Genomic DNA, 26,258 nt, shown 5'->3' with positions numbered 1-26,258 from the left:
CCCCACTAGGGGCAGATCGACACCACACCTCACACGGCAGGGTACACCCCGAGACGAAACTTCCAAAGCAAGAATAAGACAGGTACACTCACTGTTCAGCAATATTCTATCTTCTGCAGCCTCTGCTGCTGATACCTAGGCAAACAGGGTCTGGAGTGGACCTCAAGCAATCTCCAACTGACCTACAGCTGAGGGTCCTGACTGTTAGAAGAAAACTAACAAACAGAAAGGACACCCACACCAAAACACCATCAGTACGTCACCATCATCAAAGACCAAAGGCAGATAAAATCACAAAGATGGGGAAAAAGCAGGGCAGAAAAGCTGGAAATTCAAAAAATACGAGTGCATCTCCCCCTCCAAAGGAGCGCAGCTCATCACCAGCAACGGATCAAAGCTGGATGGAGAATGACTTTGACGAGTTGAGAGAAGAAGGCTTCAGTCCATCAAACTTCTCAGAGATAAAGGAGGAATTACATACTCAGCACAACGAAACTAAAAATCTTGAAAAAAGAATGGAGGAATGGATAATTAGAATAATCAATGCAGAGAAGGCCATAAACGAACTGACAGAGATAAAAACCATGACACGAGAAATACATGACAAATGCACAAGCTTCAGTAACCGACTCGATCAACTGGAAAAAAGAGTATCAGCAATTGAGGATCAAATGAATGAAATGAAGAGAGAAGAGAAACCAAAAGAAAAAAGAAGAAAAAGAAATTAACAAAGCCTTCAAGAAGTATGGGATTATGTAAAAAGACCAAATCTACGTCTGATTGGGGTGCCTGAAAGTGAGGGGGAAAATGGAACCAAGTTGGAAAACACTTCAGCATATCATCCAGGAGAACTTCCCCAACCTAGTGAGACAGGCCAACATTCAAATTCAGGAAATACGGAGAACGCCACAAAGATATTCCTCGAGAAGAGCAACTCCAAGGCACATAATTGTCAGATTCACCAAAGTTGAAATGAAGGAAAAACTGGTAAAGGGAGCCAGAGAGAAAGGTCGAGTTACCCACAAAGGGAAACCCATCAGACTAACAGCAGATCTCTCAGCAGAAACTCTACAAGCCAGAAGAGAGTGGGGGCCAATATTCAACATTCTTAAAGAAAAGAATTTTAAATCCAGAATTTCATATCCAGCCAAACTAAGTTTTGTGAGTGAAGGAGAAATAAAATCCTTTACAGACAAGCAAATGCTTAGAGATTTTGTCACCACCAGGCCTGCCTTACAAGAGACCCTGAAGGAAGCACTAAACATGGAAGGGAACAACCAGTACCAGCCATTGCAAAAACATGCCAAAATGTAAAGACCATCGAGGCTAGGAAGAAACTGCATCAACTAACCAGCAAAATAACCAGTTAATATCATAATGACAGGATCAAGTTCACACATAACAATATTAATCTTAAATGTAAATGGACTAAATGCTCCAATTAAAAGACACAGACTGGCAAACTGGATAAAGAGTCAAGACCCATCAGTTTGCTGTATTCAGGAGACCCATCTCACACGTAGAGACACACATAGGCTCAAAATAAAGGGATGAAGGAAGATCTACCAAGCAAATGGAGAACAAAAAAAAGCAGGGGTTGCAATACTAGTTTCTGACAAAACAGACTTTAAACCATCAAAGATCAAAAGAGACAAAGAAGGCCATTACATAATGGTAAAGGGATCAATTCAACAGGAAGAGCCAACTGTCCTAAATATATATGCACCCAATACAGGAGCACCCAGATTCATAAAGCAAGTCCTTAGAGACTTACAAAGAGACTTAGACTCCCATACAATAATAATGGGAGACTCACCTTTATTTAAAATAACAATGCCATATACTTATGTATAATATATAAAATAGATGGATTAATAAAAGAATTCCTCTTACTCATAGAAGAAAAATGTCTGTGCTAAGATGCAAGTGACAGCTCAATGAAAAGCCAACCAGATGTTAGATTATTTGAAAGACTCATTTTTTCAATCAGGGCAAAATCTGACATTTTTTTAAATGGCAAAGTAGGGGCAGAGCAAGATGGCCGAATAGGAACAGCTCCAGTCTCCAATTCCCAGGGCGAGTGACACAGAAGACCGGTGATTTCTGCATTTTCAACTGAGGTACTGGGGTCATCTCACTAGGGAGTGCCGGACAATCGGTGCTGGTCAGCTGCTGCAGCCTGACCAGCGAGAGCTGAAGCAGGGCGAGGCATCGCCTCACCTGGAAGCGCAAGGGGGAACGGAATCCGTTTTCCTAGCCAGGGGAACTGAGACACACAACACCTGGAAAATCGGGTAACTCCCACCCCAATACTGTGCTTTAAGCAAACAGGCACACCAGGAGAATATATCCCACACCTGGCCGGGAGGGTCCCACGCCCACGGAGCCTCCCTCACTGCTAACACAGCAGTCTGCAGCGATCTATCCACAAGGCAGCAGCGAGGCTGGGGGAGGGGCGCCCGCCATTGCTGAGGCTTAAGTAGGTAAACAAAGCCGCTGGGAAGCTCGAACTGGGTGGAGCTCACAGCAGCTCAAGGAAGCCTACCTGTCTTGGTAGACTCCACCTCTGGGGACAGCGCACAGCTGAAGACCAATAAGGGAAGCAGCGGGGGCCGGTGCAGACGCGAACAACTCTGTCTGACAGCTTTGGGGAGAGCCGTGGATCTCCCAACGCGGAGGTTGAGATCTGAGAACGGACAGACTGCCTGCTCAGGTGGGTCCCTGACCCCTGAGTAGCCTAGCTGGGAGACATCCCCCACTAGGGGCAGTCTGACACCCCACACCTCACAGGGGGGAGTACACCCCTGAGAGGAAGCTTCCAAAGGAAGAATCAGACAGGTACACTCGCTGTTCAGCAATATTCTATCGTGGGCAACCTCTGCTGCTGATACCCAGGCAAACAAGGTCTGGAGTGGACTTCAAGCAATCTCCAACAGACCAACAGACAGTCCTTCTGACTGTCAGACGGAAAACTATCAAACAGGAAGGACACCTGTACCAAAACCCCATCAGTACGTCACCATCATCAAAGACCAGAGACAGATAAAACCACAAAGATGGGGAAGAAGCAGGGCAGAAAAGCTGGAAATTCAAAAAATAAGAGCGCATCTCCCCTTGCAAAGGAGCGCAGCCCATCGCCAGCAATGGATCAAAGCTGGTCAGAGAATGACTTTGACGAGATGAGAGAAGAAGGCTTCAGTCCATCAAATTTCTCAGAGCTAAAGGAGGAATTACGTACCCAGCGCAAAGAAACTAAAAATCTTGAAAAAAGAGTGGAAGAATTGACAGCTAGACTAATTAATGCAGAGAAGATCATAAACGAAATGACAGAGATGAAAACCATGACACGAGAAATACGTGACAAATGCACAAGCTTCAGTAACCGACTCGATCAACTGGAAGAAAGAGTATCAGCGATTGAGGATCAAATGAATGAAATGAAGCGAGAAGAGAAACCAAAAGAAAAAAGAAGAAAAAGAAATGAACAAAGCCTGCAAGAAGTATGGGATTATGTAAAAAGACCAAATCTACGTCTGATTGGGTGAAATATGGTGAAATCCCGTCTCTACTAAAAATACAAATTAGCTGGGAGTGGTGGTGCATGCCTGTAGTCCCAGCTACTTGGGAGGCTGAGGCACAAGAATCAATTGAACCCAGGAGGCAGAGATTGTTGTAAGTTGAGATAGCGCCACTGCACTCCAGCCTGGGTGACAGAGCAAGACTCTGTCTAAAAAAAAAAAAAAAAAAAAATAGATATGCAGAAAGTATTTACATACTTTTATTAAACTCAAAATGCTCATAGCATTTATATCTTAGTGAGTAGAATTATTCCCCAATAAAGATGTATGTCACCAGGCCGGACGCGGTGGCTCACGCCTGTAATCCCAGCACTTTGGGAGGCCAAGGCAGGTGGATCACCAGGTCAAGAGATCGAGACCATCCTGGCCAACATGGGGAAACCTCGCCTCTACTAAAAATACAAAAATTAGCTGGGCGTAGTGACACGCACATGTTATCTCAGCTACTTGGGAGGCTGGGGCAGGAGAATCGCTTGATTCCGGGCGGTGGAAATTGCAGTGAGCCAAGATCATGCCACTGCACTCCAGCCTGGCGACAGAGCGAGACTCAAAAAAAAAAAAAAATGCATGTCACCGTAAAAATAGTTTCCCATGTTTTAACTAATACATATTTCTAAAATAAATTGGATAACTTCAAAAAACAACATTTTTTAAAAAGAGAAAGAAGGCTGAATTACATGATTAGAGAATCTAGGGAAAACTAAACAAAAGAAAGGATAAAGCTATTTTTCCCTTTTCAAAAACTATACATTTTATTTGAAAATGTAGATTTAAAAAATGTACATTTTGAAAATGTAGATATGCAAAAAAGAAGAAAACTCACCTATCACCACCTATGACTAAATCTCCAAACTCCAGACATAACCATTGTTAAAATTTGTTATATCATATCAGACTATTTTTCTGTTCATTTATACAGATATATACTAATAAGATCACCCTGTGCATAAAGTTTGTAACTATTTTTTTCTTGTGGTCATATATTTTAAAACATTTTCATGGTATTATAAAAGTAATGATCATTTTTAATAACTAATAGTTCATTGTAAGAATTATATTCCATAATTAAGTTAAATAATATTTTACTGTTAGAGATTTAGATTGCTTTTCATTTGTTAAATTATAAATAATGCTCCACTAAGCATTCTTTATCTTATTATTACCTTAGCATAAATCCTAAAACTGGAATTGCTGGGTTAAAGTATATGTTTATTTCTTGGGTTTTCGATATAAAATGTCAAAATATCCTCCAGAAAGAATCAAACAAATAAATATATTTAGTATAGATATACATACACACATAAATAACACATTAAGTAATTCATAAAAATCTAAATATTAAGTAACTCATAAAAATCTAAATGATAACTGTATAAAAGGATATATTACAAGGTTAATATAAGCCTTGCAAAAAGAAAAGAAATGATTGCATAAATGAATTCCAAATACTTTTGTGGAAATATACAAGGCAGAAAATGAAACAAAAAAAATTGATAATTCAATGAATGAAAGTTAAGTGTTTGAATAGTATTTACAACTAGTTATTCTAAAAGAATCCGTCTAGAACATTAAGAGATAATATCATCACACATATGATTCATATACTGTCAACATTGTTGCTGCAGCAAAGTGGCAGACATAACCCAAAAGTAATTTTTTTTTTTTGAGATGGAGTCTCGCTCTGTCACCCAGGCTGGAGTACAGTGGCACAATCTTGGCTCACCGCAAGCTCTGCCTCCCAGGTTCATGCCATTCTCCTGCCTCAGTCTCCCAAGTAGCTGGGACTACAGACGCCTGCCACCATGCCCAGCTAATTCTGCTTTTGTGTTTTTAGTAGAGATGGGGTTTCACCATGTTAGCCAGGATGGCCTCAATCTCCTGACCTCGTGATCTGCCCACCTCTGCCTCCCAAAGTGCTGGGATTACAGGCGTGAGCCACCGCGCCTGACCCCCAACAGTAATTTTAAATAAAGAAGATGCTTAGAACAAGTCAGAAGAATAAATTACCTGATATTTTTAAGAAATGTAATTTTTTCTGTTATACTATTCTCTTCTGGTATCACCTGCATTATAATTTACTATTTCATCTCCAAATTCAAGGTATTTTTTCTGCAGTAGAGTAAGCATTGCCCATTTCAGAACTCAAAAGGAGTATCAAGCATCTCACTAAGTCTTCCTTCAAGTGCCCTCTGAGGACAACCTGCATAAAGACAACTAGGAAACTTCCTAAAAATACCACTTCACAGAGCCTCATTCTCTGAGATTTTGATTCTCCATATTGCAAATAGTACCCAATAATGTGTATTTTTGCAATACCCAGGTGATACTTATGAATGCTGAAATTTAGGTAACTTGGTTTACTATTGTAATGATTGAACAGGGCATTACATCATGAAAGGGCATTATCCTCAGGCGAACATCCAGACAGTAAGGAATGGAAACTCAGGTAATTATTCTTGTCTCTTTCTACTTATACAGCAAGGATTTATCTCCTGAACCTGTCTATTTCCTTCCATTTCCACTGCTACTTCCCTATTATTCAGACCAACGTCATCATTTTCTTGTACTATAACAGCTCCCAATTAGCCATCCTGCCTCTAGTGCACCTCTACTCTAATCTCTCCTCTATGATGATCTTAGAGTATGCTTCCCCCAAAATGCCAAATCTAATAAGGTAACTATCTAAAATGGATCAGTGACTCATCATTGCCCATAAGATAAACTCCAAACTATTGTGGCCATACTAAACTTTTAATTTTTCTAATAAACCATGATTCCTCACCTTTGTTTATTCTATTCCTTCTCTCAAATCAGTTCCTTTGACCTCAAAGCAGTATTTCCAACATTTGAATACTACCATGTTACTACACACCATCCATGGCTCTCTACCGACTAATATACTCAATTTCCAACTTCACTGTTTCAGCTGTTCAAAGAAAATCTTATACTAGACGTTCAAACAGTATAACCGGAGCTACTCTGGTTGCAGGTAGTGAGAGAGATCAGGGGCTCAACTCCCTCACCTCTCTTCTACCCAACAGCAACCCCAAAGGAGGCTCCACAAAACAGAATTAGATTTTAAAAGACTGAAATCTGGATTCTGCTGCATGGCAAACACTTTAGTCCATCTATCTTTTCTGTATTATCTCCTCATATTATGTCATGAAAATTTTACAGACATTGCACAAAAAGCACCATATTATTTTGTACTTCGATTCGCAAGAGGTTTCTTTTGCCTGCAACTCTCTTCCCCAACGTTGTCTCCTGGGAGAACTACTAATTCTTCAAGGCTCTGCTCTCTAGTCAATGTCCCACAGGCTGAGTTAGGCTCTTCCACACCTTTGCAGTGCTTGTATAAAAACCTTCCCTTATATCACTTATCATAATGCACTGTAAGTACTATAGTCTAATTCTCCACTACACTGTCAACAACTTGAGTGAAAGTCTTTGTATCTTTTTCTTATTTATATCCCCAGTTTCTAGAACACTGTCTGATGAGTAGTATATATTTAATGTCTATTGAATAAAAGATAGATGCTAACATTCTAAATAAAAAGACTAGGTGCTTAATGAGATAAACCTTTAATTCAAGCTTTTAAATTTTTTAAATATTTTAATCAAAATGACAACCTAAAATTATGTTTAAATTGGCTTATTAATAAATTGTTGAGTATCTACTGTGTTGCACCAATAATAGAGAATTATTGAACCATGGGATTTTGACAATGAAAGAACGTAATACATTGTGAAAATGAGACTACATATTCTACAGATTTAGAATCATTGATAGGGAAAATCAGAGGTAAAATCTCCTTAAGTGATTAGATGGGATGATTCAACATCCTGATGCTGTAATTGAGAAAGGAGGGACCTAGCAGAAAAGAAATTAGAAAAACATACAAACAAACTTTAGAGTCAATGGAAGGCAAGATCAAAGGAAGTCAAACATGAGATGGACCTTTAAGAATGAGCGGAACTGGGGCCGGGTACAGTGGCTCACGGTTGTAATCCCAGCACTTTAGGAGGCTGAGGTGGGCGGATCACGAGGTCAGGAGATCGAGACTATCCTGGCTAACACAGTGAAACCCCGTCTCTACTAAAAATACAAAAAATTAGATGGGCGTGGTGGAGGGCGCCCATAGTCCCAGCTACTCAGGAGGCTGAGGCAGGAGAATGGCGTGAACCCGGGAGGCGGAGCTTGCAGTGAGGCGAGATCTCGCCACTGCACTCCAGCCTGGGTGACAGAGTGAGACTCCATCTCAAAAAAAAAAAAAAAAAAAAAAAAAGAATGAGTGGAACTTGCTATGGTCTAAGACAGAAATCAAAGTATTCCATGAAATGAGAAAACGAGTGGGGATGTTAGTAAGAGACAGGAAAGGTTCGAGAGCCAATGTTCAACGTGATTTGAACACACTTAGAGAGTTGTGGGTGAAAAGACTGAATGGATTTTATGACACTAGGTTTCAAACATTTTCTAAAGCCAGGCAGAGGACTTCATATTTTATGTGGTAGAAAACAAGTAACCAGAAATCTTAACAGATTAAAAGCTCTAAAAATTCTGTCTTATTCTGCGTTAGAGGCAAATAAACCACAGTTCTGTGGCTTTATATGATTTCCCCAGTTAGGAATAGTATAAAACAGCCACACTTACCACATAATGCTGCTGCTTTTGGGGTACTTCAACCAACAATTCGTTCAAGTACAATAGGTAAATGCTGCTGAGGTTGGCTATTTCCCTAGATTCTAAATAGAATTTGTATGAAGGAGGGCATATTTTCTTGTGAGGAAAAATTCTTGCATGTATTCAAATATGAATCCTTGACAAAGAAAAATATGTCCTTTGGTTATTTATTTATTTATTTAGAGACAAGGTCTAATTCTTACCCAGGCTGGAGTACAGTGGTGCAATTATAGCTCGCTACAGCCTCCACCTCCTGGACTGCAGTGAGACTCCCACCTCAGTCTTCCCAGTAGCTGGGACCACAGGTATGCACCATCATGCTTGGCTAATTTTGAAATTTTTTTTGTAGAGACAGAGTTTCATTATGTTACCCAGGCTGGTCTCAAACTCCTGGGCTCAAGCAATCCTCCCTCCTTGGACTCCAAAAGTGCTGGGATTACAGGCATGAAACACCACATCCAGTCATGTCCTCTGGTCTTAAAATGACTATTTTTCAAATGCACTATTAATTCCTTACACAAAATATGCAATCGAGATTTCGTATGAAACATATTGACAGCAAAAAACAAAAAAAAAGTTTATGAGCTAGTCAGTGAAAGATTAGAAAAAATGGTTTAAAACTGAATTTTCCATATTGAATGGGCATAAATTTTAATATTTTAACTACTTCATCCTTCACAATCATGCTCAAAATAAGTATTTCCAGAAAGACAAATAGTAGAGAATGTGCTCATTCTTCAAACTTAAACAGATTTTGGTCCCATATATCTGGAATTGATTGAACCAGTATATTAAAAAGACAAATCAGAAAGATTCAACCAATTGCATCCATTGAAAATGTTTTTTAAAGATTGAGAACCATGTGTGTTGTGCATTACCACATTTATGACAGCACATCTGTGATTGCTCACCACTATAACTTACCCCAGTTTTATCACACAAGCGTAAAGTATGAAATGATCCAACAGCAAATAATTCTCCATCTGGAGCCCAGGCAACTGAAGTAATAGGATGCTCATGAGGTTGTGAATTGTACAGTGGGCGGCTGTAACTATCCCATACCTACAAAAGCAATTTTTAAAAATCTTTTATAATATCACGGAGAAGTTTACCAAAACTAAAATAAAAATGTTTTATAACAGACACCACATAAAAAGAAGTTTGTCTTCCAGCAAGGTAGTAAATAAAAATTTAGAAATCGGCACCTTATATATTAGCAATTAAATGTCTTTACTATCACACGAGGGGAAAACAAAGCTGTATTCCTTTAAGCCTAAATATTTCAAAAAGAAACTATTTTATAACATTGTCATAATTTTCAGATTTTACTAAATCTCTGAACATAAAATCTACCCACTTTAAGTCTTTTAAATATAATAGTACTTTTTGAAATGTTTAGTTCTTAGCTTTGTTTTGTTTTTTGAATTTTAGAGACAGGGTCTCACTCTGTGGCCTAGGCTGGAGTACAGTAGCATGATCATAGCTCACTGCAGTCTTGATCTCCTGGGCTCAAGAGATCCTCCTGCTTTAGCCTCCCAAGTAGCAAGGACTACAGGTACATGCTGCCACACTTGGCTAATTTTTTAATTTTTGTAGAGACAGGGTCTTGTTATATTGCCTAGGCTGTTCTCCAGCTCCTGGTCTCAAGTAACCCTACTGCCTTGGCCTCTCAAAGCACTGGGGTTATAGGTATGAGCTACCATATCTAGCTTGCTTACCATTTTGCCTAAATTTTTTTCTCCCTGTAAGGGCTCTACCAACTTTCTCTAAAAGTATTTATTTCAATTTAATTGTGTCTAACTCTAGTTATTAATACATTAAACCTTATTCCTCTCTACAAATTATTTTGTCCTGAAATTGATCAATATTTAGTAAACCAGCAGGGTTGATTTTTAAAAACACATTGAATTGACTTAAATTGAGTCACGGTAAAATTACAGGCTATACTGATATTGTTAGTTATTAAATATCAAACTCTATAGATCAATGAGATCCTCTTTCTTTTTTTGAGAGAGAGAGGGTCTCACTTTGTTGCCCAGGCTGGAATGCAGTGGCACAATTATGGCTCACCACAGCCTTGACCACCTGCGCTCAAGTGATCCACTCACCTCAGCCTCCCAAGTAGCTGGGACCACAGATGTGCTCCACCACAACTGGCTAATTTCTTTTTGTAGAGGTAGGGTCTCACTGTGTTGTCCAGGCTAATGACATAGTCTTTATGAAGTCCATGCTTTAAAATACCACTTAACATTATAAAATAATTTGCTAAATTACTGGAGTATAAAGACATGGCTAAAGTAAAAAACTAAAAGAACATTCTTATATGCTAAGTACTTATAAATTTGATGCTTTCAGCCAAGTGATAAATCTAAACATTACATACCTTATATTTACAGTCTTCACCAGCAGATAAAATAAGATCATTGACTGAGTTCCAATCTACTTTTAAAATAATGCCATCATGAGCTTTCCACTGTGAGAAAAAAATAAGATATTATTCATAACTTTAAAAGCACTTAAGTTTTTTTCTATAAGAAAATATATTTTGCCTTTTTCTAATGACTCCCTTGTCATCTTCTCAAGGATTCCTATCTTCCTTTTATAGCCATTGTACAATACCTCATTTGCTTGTTTCATTTGTAATTTACACTAACGCAAGCACCGAGCACCTAAGACATCTACTATACAGCTTCAAACCTTATGAATTTCCTCAGTTGCCTGGACTCCAGATGGAAAATCACTTGCTGCTAAACTATTTCAAGACTGACATTTGTATGATAACACTGAATGAATATGTTATGTATTCCAAAAATGTCAGCTGAATCCAAATCTTGCTTTCTCCTTCATACAGCAGATGCCATTACTGATATTGCCTTCATGCTTGTTTACTTACTTATTTATTTATTTATTTATTGAGGCAGGGTCTCACTGTCACGCAGGTTGGAGTTCAATGATGTGATCAGGGCTAACTGCAGTCTCCACCTCCCACACTCAAGCAATCCTCTTGCCTCAGCCTCCCGAGTAGCTGGGACTACAGGCACATGTCACCATACCCAGCTAATTTTTTTTTTTTCATTTTTGGTAGAGAACTCTTGCTATGTTGCCTAGGCTAGTCTTAAACTCCTGGGCTCAAGTAATCCTCCTGCCTTGGCCTCCCAAAGTGCTGGGATTATAGGCGTGAGCTACCATGTTCGGCTCCCCCAACCATTTTTTTTTTTAAAAACTTCTGCACAAACATCTTTAATATCCTCTTCATTTCATTCTGTTCATCATATTCTTCTAAGTTTCATTCACTTTATCTTCATGTGTCTGGTTTATAACTGGAGTACTCTGAGAAACTTTTGCTGTATTTACCATGTAACAAAAAGATGTTTTCCATGGATATATTCCATGTATATAGTCATTCTTTGGTATCTGTAGGGGATTGGTTCCAGTACCTCCTACTGATATGAAAATCATAAGTTCCTAATATAAAATGGCACAATATTTGCATATAATCTATGCATATCCTCCCACACACTTATAATCGTCTCTAGATTACTTACTATAGAAATAAAATGGCAATACTATGTAAATAGTTGTATTGTTAGGGAATAATGACAAGAGCAAAGTCTATACACATTCAGCACAGATGCCATCTTTTTTAATATATTTGATTCATGGTTAGTTTAATCTATCAGTGCAGAACCCATGGTTATGCTGAATGTACATACTATGCATAGACATAGGTGTTTATAAGTCATGCAGAAACTAGCAATCCAAACAGTAAACATGGATGTCTTGCTCTTAAATGTAATTCATGGGCCCATTTGGCTATTATCTAACGTGTAATTAAATGCTACCATGGGCAGAATAATGTAACTAAAAAGAATTAACCTTCTTTTAAGACTATAAGTATATTTTAATGTCTGAGTCAACTGACTTCACATCAAAGGGTGGCAGATTTTAAGGGCTTTCCCCTCAGGCCCTGCCCAGTCTATTGTTCTTATTGTATACAGTACAAAGTATTAAATGTGGGCCAAATAAACTCTAAGAATAAGCAACAATTCATAACTTGCTTTATTCAAAATATTAAAAAAATACATTTTCAAAAACAAATGTTTTGATAACACATGTGAAAAAGCAATAGTTCTCACAATTAACTGCCAAATTAATCCAATGTCCTGAAATACACTACAAGGACAAATGTAACAATATATACAGCTACACATATACATACAGATTCTTTTTTGTTTTTCTTTTTCTGAAATGGAGTCTTACTCTGTCATCCAGGCTGGAGTGCAATGACCCGATCTCGGCTCACTGCAACCTCCGCCTCCCAGGTTCAAGCTATTCTCATGTCTCAGCCTCCCAAGCAGCTGGGACTACAGGTGCCCACCACCACGCTGAGCTAATTTTTATATTTTTAGTAGAGATGGGGTTTTGCCATGTTGGTCAGGTTGGTCTTGAACTCCTGACCTCAAGTGATCCACCCGCCTTGGCCTCCCAAAGTGCTGGGATTACAGGCATGAGCCACCATGCCCAGCCACGGATTCTTAAGAGTTTCACTTTAAAGGAACAAAATAAATACTGCATATTCAAGATTTATGAATAAAATATGATTTAAATTTTCCTCACACTGTAATTTAGGGTATCAACATATTATTACAAATATTTGCATATTGTTACACATATAATAATTTTTATTTATTTCTTAATTTATTAGGCATTTTGTAAAATTCCTTTGAACAACAAGCTCCTTGAAGGCAGAAACTATGTTCTGTTTCATTTTGACTCTCATACCTACCACAGTGCCTGGTATATAATAGGTATGCACTACATTTTTATTCAATGAATAAATAAAAATCTCCTCACTATAAAACCAAGTTCTAGGTGTCAAGAAGGCTTTAAAGGAAATGAGGTATATACTTCTGAACTGCATTCCACAAGCAAGAATTAATTAAGCACACTTTTTTGTGTACAATCCTAATTTGAATATGTTTTTATGCTCAAGAAGAATTGCAACTGCTTTAGTCGCCCAAAAGGAATAGATAATTTGCATGAAGTTACTAATTATACTTTAAGTCCTGTTTCTCTCTAGCTAATTTTGGCAATGGATACTTCGCTTCTCTCTGCTACCTCCTGGCCCAAAGGTTCTATTGAACCACTAAACCATATTTTACTTGACCAACGGTGATATAACCAGCTTCCTGAGTTTCATTTATACAAGCCTAATCACAGGTATCTAAACAAATTCACAGGGACACAATTCCAAGATGGCTGAATAGGAACAGCTCTGGTCTGCAGCTCCCATTGTGATCAGCACAGAAGATGGGTGATTTCTGCATTTCCAACTGAGCTCTGAAGAGAGCAGTGGTTTTCCCAGCATGGCGTTTGAGTTTTGAGAATGGACAGACTGCTGCCTCAAGTGGGTCTCTGACCCCCGTGTAACCTAACTGGGAGACACCTTCCAGTAGAGGCCAACTGACACCTCACACAGGCAGATGCCCATCTGACACGAAGCTTCCAGAGGAAGGATCAGGCAGCAATATTTGCTGTTCTGCAATATTTGCTATTCTGCAGCCTCTGCTGGTGATACTCAGGCAAACAGGGCCTGAAGTGGACCTCCAGCAAACTCCAACAGACCTGCAGCTGAGGGTCCTAACTGTTAGAAGGAAAACTAACAAACAGAATGGAACAGCATCAACATCAACCAAAAGGACATCCACACCAAAACCCCATCTGTCGGTCACCAACATCAAAGACCAAAGTGAAAGCAGAGCAGAAAAGCTGAAACTTCTAAAAACCAGAGCACCCCTTCTCCTCCAAAGAATTGCAGCTCCTTGCCAGCAATGGAACAAAACCAGACAGAGAACGACTTTGACGAGCTGACAGAAGTAGGCTTCAGAAGGTCAGTAATAACAAACTTCTCCGAGTTAAAGGAGCATGTTCTAACCCATCCCAAGGAAGCTAAAAACCTTGAAAAAAGATTAGATGAATGGCTAACTAGAATAAACAGCATAGAGAACATCTTAAATGACCTGACGGAGCTGAAAACCATGGCACGAGAACTACGTGACACATGCACAAGCCTCAGTAGCCGATTAGATCAAGTGGAAGAAAGGGTTTCAGTGATTGAAGATCGAATTAATGAAATAAAGTGAGAAGAGAAGTTAAGAGAAAAAAGAATTTAAAAAAATGAACAAAGCCTCCAAGAAATATGGGACTATGTGAAAAGACCAAATCTCCGTTTGATTGGTGTACCTGAAAGTGATGGGGAGAATGGAACCAAGTTGGAAAACACTCTTCAGGATATTATCCAAGAGAACTTCCCCAACCTAGCGAGGCAGGCCAACATTCAAATTCAGGAAATACAGAGAACACCACAAAGATATTCCTCAAGAAGAGCAACCTCAAGACACATAATTGTGAGATTCACCATGGTAGAGATGAAGGAAAAAAAGTTAAGGGCAGCCAGAAAGAAAGGTCGAGTTACCCACAAAGGGAATTCCATCAGACTAACAGTGCATCTCTCAGCAGAAACTCTACAAGCCAGCAGAGAGTGGGGGCCATTATTCAACATTCTTAAAGAAAAGAATTTTCTTTTTTTTGTTTGTTTCTTTTTCTTTTTTTTTTATTATCATACTTTAAGTTCTAGGGTACATGTGCATAACGTGCAGGTTTGTTACATATGTATACTTGTGCCATGTTGGTGTGCTGCACCCATCAACTCGTCAGCACCCATCAATTCGTCATTTATATCATGTATAACTCCCAATGCAATCCCTCCCCCCTCCCCATGATAGTCCCCAATGTGTGATGTTCCCCTTCCCGAGTCCAAGTGATCTCATTGTTCAGTTCCCACCTATGAGTGAGAACATGCGGTGTTTGGTTTTCTCTTCTTGTGATAGTTTGCTAAGAATGATGGTTTCCAGCTGCATCCATGTCCCTACAAAGGACGCAAACTCATTCTTTTTTATGGCTGCATAATAATCCATGGTGTATATGTGCCACATTTTCTTAATCCAGTCTGTCACAGATGGACATTTGGGTCGATTCCAAGTCTTTGCTATTGTGAATAGTGCAGCAATAAACATACGTGTGCATGTGTCTTTATAGCAGCATGATTTATAATCCTTTGGGTATATACCCAGTAGTGGGATGGCTAGGTCATATGGTACATCTAGTTCTAGATCCTTGAGGAATTGCCATACGGTTTTCCATAATGGTTGAACTAGTTTACAATCCCACCAACAGTGTAAAAGTGTTCCTATTTCTCCACATCCTCTCCAGCACCTGTTGTTTCCTGACTTTTTAATGATTGCCATTCTAACTGGTGTGAGATGGTATCTCATTGTGGTTTTGATTTGCATCTCTCTGATGGCCAGTGATGATGAGCATTTTTCATGTGTCTGTTGGCTGTATGCATGTCTTCTTTTGAGAAATGTCTGTTCATATCCTTTGCCCACTTTTTGATGGGGTTGTTTGTTTTTTTCTTGTAAATTTGTTTGAGTTCTTTGTAGATTTTGGATATTAGCCCTTTGTCTGATGAGTAGATTGCAAAAATTTTCTCCCATTCTGTAGGTTGCCTGTTCACTCTGATGGTAGTTTCTTTTGTTTAGTTTAATTAGATCCCATTTGTCAATTTTGGCTTTTGCTGCCGTTGCTTTTGGTGTTTTAGACATGAAGTCCTTGCCCATGCCTATGTCCTGAATGGTACTACCTAGGTTTTCTTCTAGGGTTTTGATGGTATTAGGTCTAATATTTAAGTCTCTAATCCATCTTAAATTAATTTTCGTATAAGGAGTAAGGAAAGGATCCAGTTTGAGCTTTCTACTTATGGCTAGCCAATTTTCCCAGCACCATTTATTAAATAGGGAATCCTTTCCCCATTTCTTGTTTCTCTCAGGTTTGTCAAAGATCAGATGGCTGTAGATGTGTGGTATTATTTCTGAGGACTCTGTTCTATTCCACTGGTCTATATCTCTGTTTTGGTACCAGTACCATGCTGTTTTGGTTACTGTAGCCTTGTAGTATAGTTTGAAGTCAGGTAGCGTGACGCCTCCAGCTTTGTTCTTATGACTTAGGATTGTCTTGGCAATGCGGGCTCTTTTTTGGTTCCATATGAACTTTAAAGCAGTTTTTTCCAATTCTGTGAAGAAAGTCATTGGTAGCTTGATGGGGATGGCATTGAATCTATAAATAACCTTGGGCAGTATGGCCATTTTCACGATATTGATTCTTCCTATCCATGAGCATGGTATGTTCTTCCATTTGTTTGTGTCCTCTTTTATTTCACTGGGCAGTGGTTTGTAGTTCTCCTTGAAGAGGTCCTTTACATCCCTTGTAAGTTGGATTCCTAGGACCAGATGGATTCACAGCTGAATTCTACCGGAGGTACAAGGAGGAGCTGGTACCATTCCTTCTGAAACTATTCCAATCAATTGAAAAAGAGGGAATCCCCCCTAACTCATTTTATGAGGCCAACATCATCCTGATACCAAAGCCTGGCAGAGACACAACAAAAAAAGAAAATTTTAGACCAATATCCCTGATGAACATCGATGCAAAAATCCTCAATAAAATACTGGCAAACCAGATTCAGCAGCACATCAAAAAGCTTATCCACCATCATCAAGTGGGCTTCATCCCTGGGATGCAAGGCTGGTTCAACATTCGCAAATCAATAAACGTAATCCAGCATATAAACAGAACCAAAGACAAGAACCACGTGATTATCTCAATAGATGCAGAAAAGGCTTTTGACAAAATTCAACAGCCCTTCATGCTAAAAACGCTCACTAAATTCGGTATTGATGGAACGTACCTCAAAATAATAAGAGCTATTTATGACAAACCCACAGCTAATATCATACAGAATGGGCAAAAACTGGAAAAATTCCCTTTGAAAACTGGCACAAGACAGGGATGCCCTCTCTCACCACTCCTATTCAACACAGTGTTGGAAGTTCTGGCTAGGGCAATCAGGCAAGAGAAAGAAATCAAGGTATCCAGTTAGGAAAAGAAGAAGTCAAATTGTCCCTGTTTGCAGATGACATGATTGTATATTTAGAAAACCCCATTGTCTCAGCCCAAAATCTCCTTAAGCTGATAAGCAACTTCAGCAAAGTCTCAGGATACAAAATTAATGTGCAAAAATCACAAGCATTCTTATACACCAGTAACAAACAAACAGAGAGCCAAATCATGAATGAACTTCCATTCACAATTGCTTCAAAGAGAATAAAATACCTAGAAAAGAATTTTCAACTCAGAATTTCATATCCAACCAAACTAAGCTTCATAAGTGAAGGAGAAATAAAATCCTTTACAGACAAGCAAATGTGAGAGATTGTCACCACCAGGCCTGTCTTACCAGAGCTCCTGAAAGAAGCGGTAAACATGGAAAGGAACAACCAGTACCAGTCACTGCAAAAACATGCCAAATTGTAAAGACCATCGATGCTAGGAAGAAACTGCATCAATTAATGGGCAAAATAACCAGCTAACATCATGTCAGGATCAAATTCACACATAACAATATTAACCTTAAATGTAAATCGGCTAAATGCCCCAGTTAAAAGACACAGACTGGCAAATTGGATGAAGAGTCAAGATCCATCAGTGTGCTGTATTCAGGAGACCCATCTCATGTGCAGAGACACACATAGGATCAAAATAAAGGGATGCAGGAAGATCTACCATGCAAATGGAAAGCAAAAAAAAAGTAGGGGTTGCAACCCTAGGCTCTGATAAAACAGACTTTAAACCAACAAAGATCAAAAGAGACAAAGAAGGCCATTACATAATGGTAAAGGGATCAATTCAACAAGAAGAGCTAACTATCCTAAATATATATGCACCCAATACAGGAGCACCCAGATTCATAAAGCAAGTCCCTAGAGACCTGCAAAGAAACTTGGACTCCCATACAATAATAATGGGAGACTTTAACATCCCACTGTCAATATTAGACAGATCAACGAGACAGAAGGTTAACAAGGATATCCAGGACTTGAATTCAGCTCTGCACCAAGCAGACCTAATAGACATCTACAGAACTCTCCACCCCAAATCAACAGAATATACATTCTTCTCAGCACCACATCGCACTTATTCCAAAACTGACCACATAGCAGGAAGTAAAGCACTCCTTAGCAAATGTAAAACAACAGAAATCACAACAAACTGTCAGACCACAGTGCAATCAAATTAGAACTCAGGATTAAGAAACTCACTCAAAACCACAGAACTACATGGACACTGAAAAACCTGCTCCTGAATGACTACGGCCTACATAACAAAATGAAGGCAGAAATAAAGATGTTCTTTGAAACCAATGAGAACAAAGATACAATGTACCAGAATCTCTGAGACACATTTAAAGCAGTGTGTAGAGGGAAATTTATAGCACTAAATGCTCACAAGAGAAAACAGGAAATATCTAAAATTGACACCCTAATATCACAATTAAAAGAACTAGAGAAGCAAGAGCAAACACATTCAAAAGCTAGCAGAAGGCAAGAGAAATAATGGAGATCAGAGAACTGAAGGAGATAGAGACCCAAAAAGCTTCCAAAAAATCAATGAATCCAGGAGCTGGTTTTTGAAAAGATCAACAAAATTCATAGACCACTAGCAAGACTAACAAAGAATAAAAGAGAGAAGAATCAAATAGATGCAATAAAAAATGATAAAGGGGATATCACCACTGATTTCACAGAAATACAAACTACCATCAGAGAATACAATAAACACCTCTACGCAAATAAACAAGAAAATCTAGAAGACATGGATACACTCCTGGACACATACGCCCTCCAAAGACTAAACCAGGAAGAAGTTGAATCTCTGAACAGATCAATAACAGGCTCTGAAATTGAGGCAATAATCAATAACCTACCAACCAAAAGAAGTCCAGGACCAGATGGATTCACAGTCGAATTCTACCAGAGTGACAAAGAGGAGCTGGTACCATTCTTTCTGAAACTATTCCAATCAATAAAAAAAGAGGGAACCCTCTCTAACTCATTTTATGAGGCCAGCATCATCCTCATACCAAAGCCTGGCAGAGACACAATAAAAAAAGAGAATTTTAGACCAATATCCCTGATGAACATAGATGCAAAAATCTTCAATAAAATACTGGCAAACTGAATCCAGCAGTACATCAAAAAGCTTATCCACCGCGATCAAGTTGGCTTCATCCCTGGAATGCAAAGCTAGTTCAACATACTCAAATAAAGAAATGTAATCCATCACATAAACAGAACTAACAACAAAAACCACATGATTATCTCAATAGATGCAGAAAAGGCCTTTGACAAAATTCAACAGCCCTTAATAAACTAGGTATTGATGGAACATATCTCAAAATAATAAGAGATATTTATGACAAACCCACAGCCAATATCATACTGAATAGGCAAAAACTGGAAGCATTCCCTTTGAAAACTGGCGCAAGACAGGGATGAACTCTCTCACCATTCCTATTCAACATAGTGTTGGAAGTTCTGGCTAGGGCAATCAGGCAAGAGAAAGAAATAAAGGGTATTCAATTAGGAAAAGAAGAAGTCAAATTGTCCCTGTTTGCAGATGACACGATTGTATATTTAGAAAGTCCCATCATCTCAGCCCAAAATCTCCTTAAGTTGATAACCAACTTCAGCAAAGTCTCAGGACACAAAATCAATGTGCAAAAATCACAAGCATTCCTATACACCAATGACAAACAGATAGCCGAATCATGAGTGAACTCCCATTCACAATTGCTGCAGATAATAAAATACCTAGGAATCCAATTTACAAGGGATGTGAGGGACCTTTTAAAGAAGAACTACAAACCACTGCTCAACAAAATAAAGGAGGACACAAGCAAATGGAAGAATATTCCATGCTCATGGATAGGAAGAACAATATCATGAAAATGGCCATACTATCCAAGGTAATTTATAGATTCAATGCCATCCCCATCAAGCTACCAATGACTTTCTTCACAGAATTGGAAAAAACTACTTTAAAGTTCATATGGAACCAAAAAAGAGTCAGGACTGCCAAGACAATCCTAAACAAAAAGAACAAAACTAGAGGTATCACACTACCTGACTTCAAACTATACTACAAGGCTACAGTAACCAAAACAGTCTGGTACTGGACCAAAACAGAGATATAGACCAAGGGAACAGAACAGAGTCCTCAGAAATAACACCACACATTTACAACCATGTGATCTTTGACAAACCTGACAAAAACAAGCAATGGGGAAAGGATTCCCTATTTAATAAATGGTGCTGGGAACACTGGCTAGCCATAAGTAGAAAGCTCAAACTGGATCCCTTCCTTACACCTTATACAAAACTTAATTCAAGATGGATTAAAGACTTAAATGTTAGATCTAAAACCATAAAAATCCTAGAAGAAAATCTAGGCAATACCATTCAGGACATAGGCATGGGCAAGGACTTCATGACTAATACACCAAAAGCAATGGCAACAAAAGCCAAATTGACAAATGGGACCTAATTAAACTAAAGAGCTTCTGCACAGCAAAAAGAAACTACCATCAGAGTCAACAGGCAACCTACAAAATGGGAGAAAATTTTTGCAATCTACTCATCAGACAAAGGGCTAATATCCAGAAACTACAAAGAACTTAAACAAATTTACAAGAAAAGAACAAACTACCCCATCAAAAAGTGGGCAAAGGATATGAACAGACACTTCTCAAAAGAAGATATTTATGCAGCCAACAGACACATGAAAAAATGCTCATCATCACTGGTCATCAGAGAAATACAAATCAAAACCACAATGAGATACCATCTCACACACAGTTAGAATGGTGATCATTAAAAAGTCAGGAAACAACAGATGCTGGAGAGGATATGGAGAAATAGAAATGCTTTTACACTGTTGGTGGGACTGTAAACTAGTTCAACCACTGTGGAACACAGTGTGGCAATTCCTCAAGGATCTAGAACTAGAAATACCATTTGACCCAGTCATCCCATTACTGGATATACACCCAAAGGATTATAAATCATGCTACTATAAAGACAGAGGCACACGTATGTTTACTGCAGTGCTATTCAAAATAGCAAAGACTTGGAACCAATCCAAATGTCCATCAATGAGGGACTGGATTAAGAAAATGTGGTACATATACACCATGGATTACTATGCAGCCATAAAAAAGGATGAGTTCATGTCCTTTGTGGGGACATGGATGAAGCTGGAAACCATCATTCTCAGCAAACTATCACAAGGACAGAAAACCAAACACCGCATGTTCTCACTCATAGGTGGGATTTGAACAATGAGAACACGTGGACACAGGACGAGGAACATCACACACCAGGGCCTGTAGTAAGGTGGGGCGATGGGGAAGGGATAGCATTAGGAGAAATACCTAATGTAAATGATGAGTTACTGGGTGCAGCAAACCAACATGGCACATGTATACCTATGTAACAAACCTGCACATTGTGCACATGTACCCTAGAACTTAAAGTATAATTTTAAAAAAAAAGAAAAAAAAACCAAATTCACATAACTATAAACTAAAGGTATAAACTAAAATATTCAACTTGCCTGTTTTTGCTGTATAAATTTCATAGCAGATTTTCGCATAGGTAATTGGCACGGAAGGACTTTGACTAAGAGCCATCAGATCTAGTCCTCTTTCCCAGCTTCTTCCCTTTGCCCAAATTTTTTACCTTACGTGCCTAAGGACAGGGGCTTGTATATTCTATTCTTGCATGTCCCTATAGTTTCTAGCAGAGTATTCTGCACACTGTAAAAATGTAAATGCATGTTGGCTGTGTAAAATACACATAGCATAATCTATACAGATGTTATTAATATGGAACCTCAAAGTCATCTCTATGTCCTTATTCCCTAAAATCTACATCTACTCAACTGTTAAAACACATCTATGCCTGCTGTAGCCTGTCAATGTCTACCAACAAATCTCCTACTCAAGACCTAGTCATTCTACAATGTTTTCCTGGTCTCCTCGGTTGACTAAAAGGTAGAGATGGCAGAGCAACTTATAATAGCATAATAATACAGATAATAACAGGTACTGTATATTAAGTGCTTACTGTATGCCTGGAATTGTCCTTTGAACTTCGTAATTTAACTCATTTAATCCTCACAGCAATCCTGTTCAGCTGATATTAGTGTCACTAAGTAAGAGATGAGAAGGCTGACATTCAACAATATTTTATAACTTGCCTAAGGTCATGTATAGGTAAGTAAGTGAATATTTAAACCCAAGTGGCTAACTCCAAAGCCTGTGTTCTTATTAGCAAACTATGCTGTATCGTTATCAAAATGAGTTGGAATAAGGGGAAAACAAACCTTGTTGGAAATATAAAGATATTCCTTGTTCTGTAATAAAGGCTGATTAAACCATGTACTTAAAGACCAGACTGTAAAAAGACCACCCAGAAGAAAGAGACTCCTAAGCAAGTGCCCTCTAGTTTAGCAGTCAGGCAGACCCTGATAACAATTTACAAATGACTGAAAAGTACCTGTAAAACTTTAGCATTTGGTTGAAGAGGCTTAATGATTAGTTGCTTGCCTGCTGTATAAAGAACCTTTTCTGAATCAGGGCCCCACGCTACTGAATACACTGGTGTTCCTGAAAGATGAAAAAAAAAAAAAGGCTGATAAACTTTAATTATTATGCCTTATAAAAAGAGAGATTGTTAAGAGGATCAAAAAAGTCATATGAGGTGTCATTTCATTTCTTCTCTTTTCAACAGACCTTTCAAATTAGAGTATAGTCTGATGTTGAAATGCTGAGTTAATATTGACCTTTGAAAATCTACTGTGAGCAACTGATATACTATACTTTTAACTAATTAGGATCTTGCTGAGAAAATATGGAGTTTTTAGAAATTCCATATACAATGCTATTGAAATACATAAGATAAAATAAATATACTTCATTTTAATATGAAGGAATAGTAGAAAAGTCATGATTTATCATTTCCCATCATCGACAGTCATCAGTATGTATTTATTTATTGGCAGCAAACGTTTTTACATTTCTTTGCAACTAGTTCAACAAATGATGTTGGTTTAAAGCAGCAGTCTTGGGGCTTGGCTGCACATTGTAATCACCTAGAGCTTTTTAAAAATTTTTATTTTTAATTTTTGTGGGTACACAGTAGATATATATATTTATGGGGTACATGAGATATTTTGATACAGGCATACGATATAAAATAATTACATCATGGAAAATGGGGTATCCATCCCCTCAAGCATTTTTCCTTTGTGTTATGAACAATCCAATTATACTCTCACCCTGTTGTGTTATCAAATACTAGGACTTACTCATTCATTCTATTTTTGGTACCCATTAACCACCCCACCTCCCTCACAACCCCCATTACCTTTCCCAGCATCTTGTTACCATCCTTCTTCTCTCTATCTCCATGGGTTCCATTGTTTTGATTTTTAGATCCCACAAATAAGTGAGAACACTCAACGTTTGTCTCTCTGTGCCTGGCTCATTTCACTCAACATAATGAATGAACTACAGTTCCATCCATATTGTAGCAAATGATTGAATTTCATTCCTTTTTATGGCTGAATAGTACTCCACTGTATATAAGTACCACATTTTCTTTATCTATTCATCTGTTGATGGACACTTAGGTTGCCTCCAAATCTTGGTATTGTGAACAGAGTTGCAACAAACACAAAAGTGTAACTATATCTTTAATATACTGATTTCCTTTCTTTTGGGTATGACCCAGCAATGGAGTTAGAGCCATCAGTATTAAACTGACTCAATGCATAAAGTAACTTAAATTTTACATATTAAAATACAAATGGTATACTCACCTTATAAATCAATTATCATACCTGATGCTACAACAGGCAACAGAACTTCCCCTCACATGCTACTTAAGCAGCAGACTAATGGACAGAAATAACTTCATCCCAAAATAATCTAATAACCTCCAACTCATGAATTCACAAATGGCAAATTTTTTTTATATCAGATTAGGAAAAGTTTTGTTATCAGGTTTGGCTTTAGCCTGAAACCTTGGCTAAAAAAAGCTCCAATATCTTATACCTAGCATAAAGTTTACTTCCAGAGGAAAAGCACAAGTTTGATTTACCTACCACTCTATAAACTACATTACACTTGATAGTGTTTTCAATTGCCAATAGGAATTTAGAGATGGGATTTTTAAAATAAATTACATTTAAGTATAGTATTTCTTAGCTTAATTACTTTCTAGGTTACCTAATGTCTTCTGGAAGATTACACTTTATGTAAGCCTAGTTTTAAAAAATGACTATCATATTTATTGAAAGCATTGGTTATATGGCAGTAAATAATCTGTATTCCACTTGCCTGGCCCAGCTGCCTATTCATTAGGCAGGTGAATCAAGGTTATGTAGCTAATCTATGAAATAGTAACCCAAATATACTTACAAAACCAGCTTTTAAAAATTGTCGGCCGGGCGCAGTGGCTCAAGCCTGTAATCCCAGCACTTTGGGAGGCCGAGGCGGGCGGATCACGAGGTCAGGAGATAGAGACCATCCTGGCTAACATGGTGAAACCCCGTCTCTACTAAAAATACAAAAAATTAGCCGGGCGTGGTGGTGGCGCCTGTAGTCCCAGCTACTCGGAGGCTGAGGCGGGAGAATGGCATGAACCCGGGAGGCAGAGCTTGCAGTGAGCCGAGATCGCGCCACTGCACTCCAGCCTGGGCGACACAGCCAGACTCCGTCTCAAAAAAAAAAAATTGTCTAGGACTCCTAAATCAGACTATTGTAGTAACTGACTTTCTGTGAATAAATGAACCAATGAATAAATGAATGAATCTTTAAGGAATTTACATTCTTAGTGGAATGAAATCTGAATTTCAGGGTTTGTGGGCAATCAATAAAATTTAATTGTTTATTTAAATGAAAAGCCCAACTGATGATACAATCAACAGGGAATAAATTTCAGTAAGACAAATGCTTTTGTTTAAGAGGTACTCTACTTTTTTTGTGCCATTTTCTCCCTAATAAAAATATAATTCGATTGTGAGCAAGTCCCAATGGTTTATAGAGGTTAGAAAGTCTAGTCTAGACCTAATCCAAAAAAAAAACCCTGAAACATGTCTTCCACAGTTCAGGTGTTATAAAATGTCTAAATCCTGTTTAGTCAATGACATCTAGGATTGTTCTGTATCAAAGGAACCCACAGAAATTCTTCCTGATGAGATGGCCAACCTCAGAAGATACTCCTCCTTCTTCTGTACTTGATGAGTATATTTTCTGGGAATATTGTCTGGGAGTAGCCAGGAGTTGACCTGTGCTTCAAAAATAAATCTCCAAATGAACAAAGTTTAACCTTAATAAACTCCCCCAAAAATAGAAGTCAAAATTTCAGATATTTCAAATGTAGTTCTTGTTGATCACTGGAAAGGAGTAACAGGGACTTACTAGTTAAGGTGGCAGAATTATAGACACCATCTTTATTTCCACTATTATAGTTATAATTTTTGTACAAAAAAGTAAATTAATATGTTTTAATGTATAGCCTATCAAATCTTCATAAATACACTCAGTAAAATTATACTTTCCTGGGGTGTATACTAAACTATGACAAACACCTACCCTCAAGGAAGTAATTCAGTAAATACAACTCCCATTGAGTTATACAGGATGTGACTTTAAGGCTTTAGTTGTGGTAAAAGGCACGGTTGGGGTATAGAATGAGGAACTAAGGACTCTTTAGTTCTCTTAACTTTAACATTTAATTTGTGGTCCCATTAAGTCAGTTATGACACCATTTCCTTGTTTATGAACCTTTCTTCATCGTATTTATCTTCCCTTTTGGGACAAAGAGATAATTCATTTCCTGCTTATAAAACAAATTTGTAAACAATAATGTTAAAAAAAAACAGGTGTAACTTATATAATAAAAGAAAATAAGCTTATAAAGAAAAAGTTAAGTAATTCCTTTGTTATAACATGTGGTTTTTAACCACATTCCTTCAAT

The 26,258-nt window shown here is 38.2% G+C and overlaps 1 protein-coding gene across 6 annotated transcripts in view; it reads right to left on the bottom strand.

Moving 5' to 3' along the window:
• Positions 1 to 26,258, bottom strand: part of IFT80 (intraflagellar transport 80) — a 152,596-nt gene that overhangs the window by 91,873 nt on the left and 34,465 nt on the right. For all 6 annotated transcript variants that reach the window (XR_004435284.1, XM_033202814.1, XM_033202803.1 and 3 more), the window contains 3 exons: positions 22,773 to 22,882; positions 10,643 to 10,732; positions 9,184 to 9,321 (listed from right to left, as the gene is read on the bottom strand). Coding sequence is in view for 5 of the 6 variants with exons in the window: in XM_033202814.1 (XP_033058705.1) it covers positions 9,184 to 9,321; positions 10,643 to 10,732; positions 22,773 to 22,882 (338 nt within the window). In the remaining variant the exon portion in view is untranslated. The remainder of the gene's footprint in view (positions 1 to 9,183; positions 9,322 to 10,642; positions 10,733 to 22,772; positions 22,883 to 26,258) is intronic.

The sequence above is a fragment of the Trachypithecus francoisi genome, unplaced genomic scaffold (genome assembly GCF_009764315.1).
Source record: "Trachypithecus francoisi isolate TF-2019V2 unplaced genomic scaffold, Tfra_2.0 Lachesis_group0, whole genome shotgun sequence".
Lineage (NCBI taxonomy): Eukaryota > Metazoa > Chordata > Mammalia > Primates > Cercopithecidae > Trachypithecus > Trachypithecus francoisi.
This window is presented reverse-complemented; position numbering and strand designations above follow the sequence as displayed.